The following is a 14526-nucleotide window of genomic DNA, read 5'->3' as shown; positions in this document are numbered from 1 at the left end:
TGTTGCTGATTGAGCATTCTAAAGGTCCCTCTAGTCCTAGAGGGGCTTGTACTACCTTCTAGGGGTGCTGAAGCGCGTATGACAGTCGATGTGCCTGTGAATACAGCAGCAATAACAATGAGAATAATCTTGATAATAATTAAGGTTCTCTGCTTTCAGTTTTGACTGATTTTTACATATAAATACAACCAGAAAACAATATTTTCCTGTATGCATGTATTTAAAAAACGAAAATACAGAAAAACATCACGGTATGACATCACGGCGCACATCACAGCGCATGACATCACACATGGCATCACATAAATTGACATCATAGAAAGTGGCATCACAACCCACGACTTTAAAGGAAGTGGCATCACAAGAATTGGCATCAGATCTAAAGCCCTCACATGTATGTTTAGCAGGTCTATCACGTGTACGTTTGAGCACATTACGCGGACAATAGCACAGTGAGCTATGAAAGATGATATATAACTTCTATACCTTGCTATCCCCCAGTTTTATGTAATACATCCTGTACATTCATGTACAAGCTTATATAATGTATTGTACATGTAATAAGCTCGTGTTAATGTAAAGCGCTCTGACACCCTGCATTGGGATGAGTAGGCCTATACAAGAAAAAAATGGTGGTACTTAAATGATTTCAATGCCTCCTCAGGTGTAGTAAGCTCTATATAAAAAGCTGTGTGTAAATACTGGGAAAGACCAACACATCTGACATTCTTAGTGTGCATGCATATCTCCCAAACAGGGATTGAACAAAGTGAAAAGCTGCCTTTCTTAAATATGTGTGAAGTGCTAACCTTTGTTTCCCCTTCCCTTCATGTGCATCAGGTGTGAGGCTCCTGACTGCTCCCAGCCAAGAGACTCACAAAAGGAGGCCTGGTGACCCCTCAAATTCGCTCTTTGTCATGGGCCCAGGAGGAGTCTAAAATAAGACAGCCTGTCCCAGCTTGCACGTTGTTGCTTTGCAGATAGATGGAAAGCAGACAAGTGCAGGCGCTGCTGAAAGTGTCCTGGTGTTTGGCAATTACACCAGGACGAGTTCAGCACATTATTCATTGAGGCCCAAATTCTTGGCAGGGAGGATGGGGTTCACCCTGTGAAATAATGGGTGGACACCGTCCACCCGCGTGTATCCACGACTCGGGCCCTACCCTTTCTTTCTTAGCCTTCCAGGGGCTGTTTTTGGCTCCGCCAGGTCTGACACTCCAATAATGTTCAGCTATCCGTGACACCCCCCCACGCCTCTGAAAGAGCGCAGGCAGATATAAAAGCGCGCGCAGATGTCTCACTGGACCTGCTCTGCTGCCTGCGACAGGCCAGGGGCGTCCCAGCCCACGCAGCATAAATGATGGATTGAGCCGAGGGCCTGTGACGTGAGCCGAACGTAGCGAGATTCAAGCGCGAGGTCGGCTCGAAGCCCTAAAAACATGGCACTTGTAGGGGGGGGGGGAGAGGCGATTAGGGGAAGGGGGTCGTACAGCACACCGACTCTGCTGTGAAAGGAGGGACCTCCAGGTAGGATAGAAGGGTCTTCCTTGGACGTGCTGGACCCTAGACCCAGGCCGGCCTGCAAATGGGAGTACTTGCACAGAATTGTAGAGAACGCAAAGTGGGTAGATATGCTCAGGGCTTTAAGTGGGATGAAAAACTGGGGGGTCTCTCAAAGGGGCGTGGTCAATGTAATTGAGGGCGTGGCTTAAAAACACTCAAGCTAAAAATCTGTGTTTAGCACAGTGTGCCGCCCGACTTGTATTTTGCTGTTCCTGTCTTTGTGCCTAGATTTATTATACAAGTCACATCATACCTACAAGTCACGACTATTGGCTTTGTCAATGGCTGTTAGTTACATAAGATAAATAAGCAGCAACTATGGCTTGTATATAATATTGAAAACACTTCCACTTAAAGCCCTGGTTACACCAAGACAATAATGCTGCTCCTGAGTTTCAAAAAGAGAAGGGAACCCCAGAGAGAAAAGGACTCTCTTGGATTTCCCTTCCCCTACAACGCTCACCATGCACACATGGATGTGCCAGCTGTCACTGCAGTCCGGAAAACAAAATGGACCGCTTGTGCCAGGACACACAACAGAGCCCGATAGAGACCCGTTTCGAGGGCCCCTGAAAAAAACTGCCAGTGCTCAGACCTGGTGAGACCCGGCCCACTTAAAGCCCTAGATGTGCTGCTGCTAGACTTTTCAGTGGACGTTTTTAGTTTGGTCTAAGAAAAAAGCATTGAGGAAGTCAATAGGTCGGGCGTTAGCAGGCAGCCTCTTAGCTTTGTCAAAGCCTGATTTGTTTCACTAATAACTTTTGTAAAACTTTATTGTTCGGGGAGCTGCCAACCCTTGCTAATATAGAAAAAAATGCATACAAATAATTTCTTTTATTCTCAAAAAGCCTCCATTACAGTTAAATCCATAGGCATTAAGGGAAGTACTCTGTGTGCAGATGTGCTCTTGTGAAAGAGCAGAATTCTGTCATTCACAGTGAGGTTAGCCAATGGCTGAAGTGGGCTCACCCACTGCCGCATGTTGTAGCCTGTAGTTAGCAGAACAAAAATGTGAAAGAACTGACCAATGGGTGAAGAGGAATGGCTGAAAGCTCCTTTAAGTATATGTGATACATAATTTTAATTAAATCAAAACGTCTAACTAGCATGACACCAAAAAATGTGATTACATGGTTTGGGGATATTTCATTCCGAATATATAGTGCCACGAGTTGAAATTGTGGAGCTGGGGTGTTTTGTTAAAATATCTAGTTGATGTAGAACCCCTCAAAGAATGTTGTAAACATATTGCAATTCGCTATGCAATTTCATTCTTATGTCATAAACTCGGAAGTTACTTGTAAAATTCCTTTCAGATTCGGCAATCTCAGGGGGTATTTGTTTTGTATAATCAGGGCCACTGGATTTATGCAGCAGAGGAGGACCAAATTATGAGGCATGGTTGAACAAATTATGCGGCAAGAAAAGCCAAATAATGCAGCAGATTTTGTGATAGTATATTTCTTTATTTTGTCCTTTTTACACTTATTAACACTGGGCATTAATACCAGTTTAACGCCCAAATATACAATAAAGCAACAGAAAAGTGACAAGTTAAGCTTTACAAAGGGTCTTCCACTGCACAACAACACGTGTCGCTGCGTACCTAGTAACTTTTGAACCGTTTGAGCTAGAACCAATTTTTTTTTGTTAAAATCTGCAGATTATGCAGCATATTATGGATTATATAACAAATGTGGCAAATCTATAATCATGCGAAAAACACAGTGGCCACATAATCGCATAATTCCAGTGGTACTGTGTATAATACATGGTCACACCATCACTTTACACCAACCCCGTTTTAAAACCAGGACTGCTTTCTCCTTATTACTAAAGCCAGCAGCATCTTATCACAGTTAGAACACAAATGGGATATGAATGATTTATGTACTGTAAAAACGACCGACAGTATGCAATATGAATTTTGCCGTAAACACATATTGTGAGCAGTGAAACACGTCAGTTCAAACCCCAGATGTAATTAAAGTGACATACAGCTATATTCCAGGTTTCTTGTAAGAAACTCCAGAAGTGCAGTAAATTGACACACTATCATAGGAGTTTTCCAGGGAAAACAAGTTGGTAAAAAGAAAGCCAAAAGCCAATTTCCCCCTGAATTGTTTGATAACGGATGTTATGCCTTTCAACAGGCTTGTTTTTCACACTGCTTGTCGGTACTGCCATGAACCTTGTGATGTGACAATACAAATTACCGGTGAGTAGTTTTTCATGTTCTCATTAGAGGGGAGTAGTGACGTCACAGCTAGACTGTCAGATACTCATACTCATAGTACAGTAGCGATGCCATGCTCTAATAATAGACACACTCAAAATGCAATAAACGATTGCAGTTCAGTAGGAATCCTGTACTAATAATGGGAGTACTGATGCCACAACTGGAATGTAATAAACCATTACGTTGAGTAGTGACATCATGTTCTAATAACAGGAAAGTAGTGATGTCACAACTAGACCAATGAAGGATCACAGCAGAACAGTTGTATTATTATGTTCTAATAATGGGTGAGCAATTGTGCCATGTGCTATCACCAGCAAAGTAGTGCGGTCACAACTAGACTGTAACAAACAATCACGGTAGAGTAGTGATGCCATGTTCTAATACAAGGTGGCTAGCGATGTCATGTTTATATTATCGGGGAGTAAGTACGTAGTGAGGTCACAACTAGACTGTAACACACAATCACGGTAGAGTAGTGATGCCATGTTCTAAAACAAGGTGGCTAGCGATGTCATGTTTCTATTAGTAGAGAGTAACTAAGTAGTGAGGTCAGAACTAGTCTGTAACAAACAATCACGATCGAGTAGTGATGCCATGTTCTAAAACAAGGTGGCTAGCAATGTCATGTTTCTATTAGTAGAGAGTAACTAAGTAGTGAGGTCAGAACTAGTCTGTAACAAACAATCATGGTAGAGTAGTGATACCATGTTCTAAAACAAGGTGACTAGCGATGTCATGTTTCTATTAGTAGAGAGTAAGTAAGTAGTGAGGTCAGAACTAGACTGTAACAAACAATCACAATAGAGTAGTGATGCCATGTTCTAAAACAAGGTGACTAGCGATGTCATGTTTCTATTAGTAGAGAGTAAGTAAGTAGTGAGGTCAGAACTAGTCTGTAACAAACAATCACGATAGAGTAGTGATGCCATGTTCTAATACAAGGTGGCTAGCGATGTCATGTTTCTATTAGTAGAGAGTAAGTAATTAGTGAGGTCAGAACTAGTCTGTAACAAACAATCATGGTAGAGTAGTGATACCATGTTCTAATACAAGGTGGCTAGCGATGTCATGTTTCTATTATAGGAGTGTAAGTAAGTAGTGAGGTCAGAACTAGACTGTAACAAACAATCACGGTAGAGTAGTGATGCCATGTTCTAAAACAAGGTGGCTAGCGATGTCATGTTTCTATTAGTAGAGAGTAACTAAGTAGTGAGGTCAGAACTAGTCTGTAACAAACAATCACGATAGAGTAGTGATGCCATGTTCTAAAACAAGGTGACTAGCGATGTCATGTTTCTATTAGTAGAGAGTAAGTAAGTAGTGAGGTCAGAACTAGACTGTAACAAACAATCACAATAGAGTAGTGATGCCATGTTCTAAAACAAGGTGGCTAGCGATGTCATGTTTCTATTAGTAGAGAGTAAGTAATTAGTGAGGTCAGAACTAGTCTGTAACAAACAATCATGGTAGAGTAGTGATACCATGTTCTAAAACAAGGTGGCTAGCGATGTCATGTTTATATTATCGGAGAGTAAGTACGTAGTGAGGTCACCACTAGACTGATGCACACAAGAGAAGTGATATCATGCTCTAATAACAGGTGAAGTCGTGGTTTTAGAACTATCGACTAATAAATGATCACAGTAGAGTGTTATTTTATGTTGCTGCCACTTTAATGGACTTGACTATCTAACTAAAGTATTTTTCAAAGTGAGAAGTCAGTAGAGTAGCGGTGCCATGTTTCCATAACCTGTGGCTAGTGATGCTACAACCCGCTTGTACTGTGCTTTACAATGCCATTGAACACGTTTCTACGTGGTCGGATCCCCGGAAGACTTCATGCATGCATGCATGGAGCACCCTGGTTTGAAACAAAGGTGTGTTAGTATGCTACGGTGTGTCAGGCCTGCTGGCAGGCCTGCTGGCAGGCAGCGGTGCCAGGACTAGTGAGGCGCCGACTGGGCAGAGTCTGTCCCCGAGCGGCTCCAATCCCCTAGCGGACTCGAGGGATCTGGCGCCCGTCCCAATCTGCGACGCTTGTTCACAGGGTCCATGTGCCTCCAGCACCAGCCAAAAATGTGCGAAACCGAAAAATAGCATTCTCTCGTGAGAAGACGTCTACGACGACTCGTACTCTCCCCAAGGGATACCGAGGTACTGGTACTCTGCCTTCAGGATAAAGAGGTCGTGGGACCCTTCTCTGAGGATACTGGGGTGCGGGGTTACTCTCCACCGAGGATATCGAGGTGCTGGTAGTACTCTCTCCGGAGGATACCGAGGTGGTGGTACTCTCTCCCGATGATACCGAGGTGCTGGTACTCTGCCTTCAGGATAAAGAGGTTCTGGGGACCCTTCTCTGAGGATACTGGGGTGCGAGGGTACTCTCTCCGGAGGATACGGAGGTGCTGGTAGTCTCTCCGGAGGATACCGGGGTGCGAGTACTCTCTCCTGAGGATACCGAGGCGGTAGTACTCTCTCCGGAGGATACCGAGGTGGCGGTACTGTCTCCGGAGAATACAGCGGTGCTGGTACTCTAACTGGAGAAAACAGAGGCACTGGTACTATCTCCAGAGAATAGAGAGATGCTGGTACTCTCTCTGGATAAAACAGAGGCGCTGGTACTCTCTCAAGAGAATACAGAGGTTGTGGTAATCTCTCAAGAGAATACAGAGGTGCTGGTACTCTAACTGGAGAAAACAGAGGCACTGGTACTATCTCCAGAGAATAGAGAGATGCTGGTACTCTCTCTGGATAAAACAGATGCGCTGGTACTCTCTCAAGAGAATACAGAGGTTGCGGTAATCTCTCAAGAGAATACAGAGGTGCTGGTACTCTAGCTGGAGAATACAGAGGCGCTGGTACTCTCTCCGGAGAATAGAGAGATGCTGGTACTCTCTCTGGATAATACAGAGGCGCTGGTACTCTCTCAAGAGAATACATAGGTGCTGGTACTCTCTCAAGAGAATACAAAGGTGCTGGTACTCTCTCAAGAGAATACAGAGGTGCTGGTACTCTCTCAAGAGAATACAGAGGTGCTGGTACTCTCTCAAGAGAAAACAGAGGTGCTGGTACTCTAGCTGGAGAATACAGAGGCGCTGGTACTCTCTCTGGAGAATAGAGAGATGCTGGTACTCTCTCTGGATAATACAGAGGTGCTGGTACTCTCAAGAAAATACAGAGGTGCTGGTACTCTCTCTGGAGGATATTGAGGTACTGGTACTCTCTCCGGAGAATACAGAAGTGCTGGTACTCTCTCCGGAAGAAACTGAGGTGCAGGCAGGTACTCTCTCAAGAGGATACTGAGGTGCCAGTTCTCTCTCTGGAGGATACCGAGTTGCTGGTACTCTCTCCGGAGAAAACAGAGGTGATGGTACTCTTCCAGACACTACAGAGGTGCTGGTACTCTTTCCAGAGGATACAGAGGTGCTGGTACTCTCTCCGGAGGATAACGAGCTGGTGGGACTCTCTCCAGAGACTGCAGAGGCACTGGTACTCTCTCAAGATGAGACCAGGGTGCTGGTACTCTCTCCAGAAGATACCGAGGTGGTGGTACTCTCTCCAGAGAATACAGAGGTGCTGATACTCTCTCCGGAGGACACCAGGTGCAGGTACCTCTCCGGAGGATGCACGGGTGCTGGAACTGTTCCAGAGGATACTGTGTTGCTGGTACTCTCTACAGCGAATACGGAGGTGCTGGTACTGTCTCAGGAGAATACGGAGGGGCTGGTACTCTTTCTGGAGAAAACAGAGGTGCTGGTACTCTCTCCAAAGTATACCAAGGTGCAGTATCATCTCCAGAGGACACCGAGGTGCAGGTACTCTCTCTGGAGGATACCGAGGTACTGGTATCTCTCAGGAGGCTACCCAAGTGCTGGTACCTCTCCAGAGGATAAGGATACCAAGGTGCTGGTACCTCTCCAGAGGATAAGGATACCAAGGTGCTGGTACTCTCTACAGTGAATACTGAGCTGCTGGTACTCTCTCCAAAGTATATCAAAGTGCTGTACCATCTCCAGAGGACACCAAGGTACAGGTACAGAATACAGAGGTGCTGTTACTATCTCTGGAGCATACTGAGATACTGGTACTTTCTCCGGGGGATACAGAGGTGCTGGTACTCTCTCTGGACAATATAGAGGTGCTGGTATTCCCTCCGGAAGGTACCGAGGTGTTGGTACTCTCTCTGGAGGATACCAAGGTACTGGTATCTCTCCAGAGGATACCGAGATGCTGGTATTCTCTCTGGAGTATACCAAGTTGCTGGTACTCTCCCCACGGACACCGAGGTTCTTTGACTCACCCGTAGGGATGCTTAGGTGCTGGTATTCAACCTTCAGAATAAAGAGTCTATGGTACTCCCTCCTTAGAATACTGAACTGCTAGTACTCTCTCTGGGAGATACCGAGCAGCTGGTACTCTCTCTGGGGGTAAACAATCGGAACAGTGCGGCTTCAGCCATGCCTGTTCCGACTACGCAAGTGCTCCCATGCTTGCCTTAACCGCGCATATGCCTTAACCACGCTTAAGTGTGCGGTCTAGCTGCTGGCTGCAGCCCAGCAGAACTTGGAAGTAGGAAGTCCTCGGATGAAGAAGTGGAGGATCTGATATGGTGAGGTTAGTGGGGCTGGGGTCGGTTTTTGTGGGGTGGGGGTAGTTTGTATGGGTTGATGGGGTCAGAGTAGTTTTCAGAGTTGAGGGGTCATGGTCGTTTTCAAGGCTAGGGGGTCGGGTAGTTTTCAGGGCTGGAGGGGTGGTCGAGGTAGTTTTCAGGGCTGCAGTGGTGGTTGGGGTAGTTTTCAGGACTGGAGGGGTTGGGCTGGAAGGGACGGGGGTTGGGGTAGTTTTTTTAATTAGGAGTTAGGGTGATAAGCCTCAGGGCAGGGGAATGGGTAGTCAGGTAGTTTTAGGGCTAAAGGGGGGTCTGGGTAGTTTTTTTAATTAGAGGTTAGGATTTTAGGCCTAAGGTCTGTGGAAGGAGTTGGGGTAGTTTTACGCTTAGTGTGGGGATGGGAGGGGAAAGGTTTTGATCCTTACAACGGGAAGGGCAGGTATGGGGTATGTACCTTCGGCAATTCATGCCGTTGCCACGAAATTGTGTGGTGAAAGAATGCAGGGTTAAGTCGGATTCGTGGTTCAGGCTGTGTGGTAGAGCCACGAGCGGTTTAGCCATGATTGCTTCTATCATACAACCCTCTCTGGAGGATATGGAAGTGCTGGTACTCTCTCTGGAGGATATTAAGGTGTTGTACTCTCTCTGGAGGATACAGTGATGAGGGTGTTCTCTCCTAAGGATAGCGAGGTGCTGGTACTCTCTCTAGAAAATACTGAATTACTCTCACTTTAAAGGATACATATGTGCCTATACTCTGCCTTCATGACCCAAATATGCTGATACTCTCTCCTGAGGATGCAGATGTGCTGTGCTGGCACTATCATTTATTTATTAGATGTGCCGACACTCTGCCATCACGACCCAAAGAGGCTGATACTCTCTCCGGAGGATGCAGAAGTGCTTGCACACTCACTTGAGGCTACAGATGTGCTAGTATCCTGCATTCACGGCCCAAAGAGGCTGATACTCTCTCCTGAGGATGCAGAAGTGCTTGCACACTCACTTAAGGATACAGATGTGCTAGTATCCTGCCTTCACGACCCAAAGAGGCTGATACTCTCTCCGGAGGATGCAGAAGTGCTTGCACACTCACTTGAGGCTACAGATGTGCCAGTATCCTGCCTTCACGACCCAAAGAGGCTGATGCTCTCTCCTGAGGATGCAGAAGTGCTTGGACACTCACTTAAGGATACAGGTGTGCTAGTATCCTGCCTTCACGGCCCAGAGAGGCTGACACTCTCTCTTGAGGATGCAGAAGTGCTTGCACACTCACTTAAGGATACAGATGTGCTAGTATTCTGCCTTCACGGCCCAGAGAGGCTGATACTCTCTACTGAGGATGCAGAAGTGCTTGCACACTCACTTAAGGATACAGATGTGCTAGTATCCTGCCTTTGGGACACAAAGACGATGATGCTCTCTCCTGAGAACACAGAGCCGTCAGTACTCCGCCTTGAGGGTACAGATATGATGGTACTCTTTTTGGATGGTACTGGGGTACTGGCACACAGGGATGCCTGTGCTGCGCCCCGAGGATGCATGGATGCTGGCGCTCTCCTTTTCGGTAGCAGAGCCGAAGCCCTTCCAGTATTCTCATCTCTTGAGTATATCAAAGGTCTGCTACTGCCCCTTGAGGGTAACGATGAGTTAGTGGTTGCTTCTCCTCGGTCAATAACAAATACTGGTACCCTTATCCACACAGGTATTAAGAAGTGCTGGTGCTCCGCTCGAGTACCAACAAGTTCCGGAGCTCTTATCTTCTTCACTCTAAAGATGAACTGGTGCTTTCCTTTCATTCAAAATACAAACCGTCCTGTCCCCACCCCCTTGGAAAAGAAATGTGCGGGTACCACCCGCGTTCGAATCCAGGCGGCGTGTACTCCTCTCGTGAGAATGAGGACGTGTTGGTACTCTCGACTATAGAATGAACCTGTACTGTCAGCCTCATCCTCAAGAATAAAGTCTTGCGTTTACTACCTACTTCACATGTGTACTCTCCCTTTTAGAATAAATACATCCCCTTTAGAAGTGCTGGTACTCTCGCCATTGGAATAAAGGACTAAAACAGTGCTGGGGCGCACCACACCACAGAGTATAAAGAAGTGCTCACACTGTCTCCCCTGAGGAGTGCTCTCCTCCTTTTGAGAAGAGAAGGGTACCGGTACTCTGTACAAACAAGGGCCCGTACTCTGATTCCCGTTTTAAGTGCTGGTACTCTCGCCACTAGAATAAAAAAATAAAAAAAGTGCGGAAGCGCCCACTTGGTGTAAAGAAGTGCTCACACTCTCTCCCCGGAGTAATCGCCTCTTCCTCTTGAGAAGAAACAGGTACCGGTACTCGTATATAAACAAGTGTCCGTACCCAGTTCTCCTTTAGAAGTGCTGGCCTGGGAGTGCTGAGACGAGGTGAGCATTTATGTAAACACCCGAGCGAGCCCCGTCAGAGTCACTAGTGGTACGCGTGAGGTGGTATGGGTGGATAGAGCCAACTCGGGGTACTCCCCAGCCCCTGCCACCTGTCCCACTCCCCGTTACATCCGCCCCCCCCCCCCCCCCCCCCCACCCCACCGACATACAGAGTGACACAGAAACCTACTCACCCACAGCAAAGCCGAGGAGCAGGAAGAGAAGCCCCGGGGCGCGGAGCCCGCAGCCTCCCCCAGCAGCCATCAGCGCGACCTCCACAACGGACTCCTGTGTTCCGCCAAATCCAAAATAAAAGAGGGTGGGTAGAATCCGCTCCTCGGTATTAAAGAGACAATATAGATAGGTGTGTGGTGTAAGTCCGCGGGCGCCTCGTGCCGCTGCCCTAGCTCGGTTGCTGCCTGCTGGCTGCTTGCGCCATCTTACAGACCAGCAATCCGTCAGCAGCATCCCCAGCCCCGGCTCTGCTGCCTGCCAGAGAGGGCGACGAGGAATCGCCCTCCCCCACCTTTCCCCTCACTCATTCCCTCCACCTCCCTCCCTCCCTCGCGCCACTCACCCCTCCCCCTCTCCTTCTCCCTCGCTATTCTCCCACCCCCCCTTCCCGATACCTCTCCCTATTCCTCCTTTTACCGTTCTTCACCCTTTCCGTGGCTCTGTCCTCCCTTCACCCCGTCCTCCCATCACCCCTCCGCTATCCCTCTTTATTCCTCGCTTCTATTACTGACTTCCCACCGCCCTGTCGTTCGACTTCCCTCCCAGCGTTTCCTCTTTTTTTCTCACCCTCTTTTCCTCTCTGTTTCCTTCCACCTCTCCCTCCCTGCCCCCCCCCCCCCCCCCCCCCCCCCCCCCCCCCCCCACCTTAGTCCTCTGAAGGCCCTTCGGGGAAACAAAAGAGCAGCCCTTTACATTGCTGGACATTTGGAGCGAAGCACGAGATGCCCCCTTCACTTTGAACTGGAGGAGGGGGTGTCCATTTCAAGGGGATTTAATGTTAGCCTTTGAATGCCCCCCCCCTACCCCCCCCCCCACCCCCCCCCCCCCCTCTCCAGGGAGGAGCGCGCTGCTCCCCGGCCCCATGCCTTGACTTTATGCCTCCAATAAAACACTCAAAGAATCGGCAATAATCCAGAAATAGAGCAGTTTATAGGGTGACAATGTTGTATACCCCACCCGCACTGTACTTACAGATGACAGTATCGTGTGGCTTATGGCCTTTTCTGCTTTGTCTAGTCGCCCCCCCCCCCCCCCCCCCCGTGTGTTGTGATGGGTGAACCGGAGCATGCTCTTCAACACAAAATAGCAATTTTCAAGACGTATGTTGGACATGGCGTATGGAACACACACATCTCCACACGTGTTGGAGTTATGATCCTTCTATTGTTGTAAAGAAGATATCGTCATTTGAATCTTATAGTGCCACATACTGTTTAATGAATGTTCTGGGCGCTGTATTCAATGTTTATGTTATCACTGATATTTTCCAGGGATGGTGAGTTAGGTTTCTAAATTGTACTCTTTATTTCTCATGTTGCTGTTGATAGAACCAGTGTGTGCGATTTTTTTTGCGGGGAAAGTGTCAGTTGTATTTTTTGTTTGTTTTTTGGGAGCATTTGTTGCTTTGTAGGTGCCAGGTGCGGCGGACATGAAGAAACCAGTTGTAGAAAACAGGCCAGGCGCATTCCGCTTTATTGAAGTGTATTTATATTGTAGAGAGGACGTCGCAACAAGACATGCAAAATGAAAGAACGCTGCGCGTGAGAATTAATGCGGCGTGTGTTTAACATAATCCGTGGGTGGGGGCAACCAGGCAGTGCAGGGAGACTGTGCATTAGAATGCCTCTCTACCAGGCACCCTCGGATGCTGAAAACGGGGGTTTTGTTGGGGGAGGTGGGGTCAATCGAGCTGATTTTGCATCCATCTTGAAACTCCTTTTACTCACTGTTTCTGGTAGTTATTAATGTACTCAACAATGAATTAAATTCACTTGTAAAACACACAGCAATAGAAACAAATCAAATTAGTTTCATTTTAATGGATTTCTTGAAAAGGAACAAAGAATACACATCCAGAAAAAATCACACATTATGCATGCCAAAGACTTAAAAGTGGTAAGTTATTTATGGTTTTTTGAGGACTTGAGAGGGGGGTGGGGGGGGGGCGAGAAGGTGGGTGGATACTTATCATTCCGAGCTATTATGGAAGACAGACAGCAGAGGTGGTTTGAAAATTGGTACCAAAATATTCAAAAATAGGCACACAATAATATCCCAGAAATATTCCACAAATACAAGTTTCTGCATCATATGGTAACAGAATAGTGAGCAGCAGGTTCCACCCCGACATGTTGTACTAGAACATACCAGAATCATCCATCACTTCTAGGGTTTAGCATTCTGTTGTTACATGTAAAACAAAGTTATTACTTACCTTCAGTAACACTCTTTCTAGCGGATGCTCAACCTAACTGCAGATTCTTCACCTTGTGAATTTTCTCCAGGCGCAAAACAGGATCCAGAAACTCAAAAGCAGTGCTTCTGAGTGCCTGGTGGGTGGCGCCATGCAACTGCGCCTAAATGCAATTCTGTTCCGGAAGTGACGAACAAATTGCATATAAGCTCTACACATGCAGGCTGATGTCAGTTTCTGTCAGGAAATACTCAATGGCATCAGATGCGGGACTCCTCAGCAAATTGAACCCGCCAGCGTGCAGATTCTTAGGACTGGCATCTTTTTAGATGGACAGACCATACCAGAGAATGGGGAGGTGGGAGTGGTGAGGAATCTGCAGATAGAGTATCCGCCAGAAAGAGAGTTACGGAAGATAAGTAACTTATTCTTTCCTTTGATACACCTAACTGCAGATTCCTCACCTTATGAACAGATACCAAAGAAGTACCTCCCAATGTGATTTGTCTGTGGAATGACTCAAGTTAGGCAAAATACCCATCTTGACCTGTCTGGCTCTCAAGATAGTAGTGCTTCGTGAACGTGTGCACTGATGCCCATGCAGCTGTCTGACAAAAATCCAAAATTGGCACTCCACATGCCAGCACAATGTGGCAGCCTTGGCCCTGGCTAAGTCAGCCCGTACACCTTTTGAAGGCTGCTTCTTAGCCAATGCATAGTAGATCGTAATGCAGAGAACTATCCATTGAGAGGGTGTGATTTTGCACTGCTTTGCACTTCTTAGCCCTGGAGAATCCCCCAAACAGCTGTTCACACACATGATATTCTCTGGTACAATCAATGTAAAAACTAAGAGCTCGTCTAAGGTCCAAACATTGGAGTTTTTCATCCGCCTTCGAGGGATGAGGCGGAGCAAAGAAGACTCAACATGAAAAGGCATCACCACCTTTGGTAGGAACACAGCTTGAATCCTTAACACATATTTGTCTAGAAAAACAGGTGGTAAAGGGAGGCTGGAGTTCACTCTCCCGCCGTGCAGATGTTATCATAACTAGTAAGACCATTTTAAGGGTGAGTAGACGCAATGGACAAATGTGCATTGGTTCAAAAGGGCTACACATTAGAAACGTGAAAAACAAATTTAGGTCCCTGTTGGACAGGCCTCGTGGCAGGCCTGACCCCTCCCCGCATGGCGGGTCTAGGATCACGGCTACCCCTGTTCCCCGGACAAGAACCACACCTGCAGCCGCCGGGTAAACCCCCAGCTCTTCCCCGA

At 47.0% G+C, this 14526-nt stretch overlaps 1 protein-coding gene across 1 annotated transcript in view; it reads right to left on the bottom strand.

Moving 5' to 3' along the window:
* The window catches only part of IGDCC3 (immunoglobulin superfamily DCC subclass member 3), a 359560-nt gene extending 348274 nt beyond the window's left edge, over window positions 1-11286 (bottom strand). Inside the window, exon 1 of the mRNA XM_086958028.1 lies at window positions 11017-11286. Within this exon, the coding sequence (XP_086814154.1) occupies window positions 11017-11086 (70 nt within the window). The 5' untranslated portion in view covers window positions 11087-11286. The remainder of the gene's footprint in view (window positions 1-11016) is intronic.
* Window positions 11287-14526: the final 3240 nt, after the last annotated feature.

The sequence above is a fragment of the Lissotriton vulgaris genome, chromosome 2_1 (assembly GCF_964263255.1).
Source record: "Lissotriton vulgaris chromosome 2_1, aLisVul1.2, whole genome shotgun sequence".
NCBI lineage: Eukaryota > Metazoa > Chordata > Amphibia > Caudata > Salamandridae > Lissotriton > Lissotriton vulgaris.
Note: the sequence above shows the minus strand (reverse complement) of the source record. Positions and strands in the feature narration are given on the sequence as shown.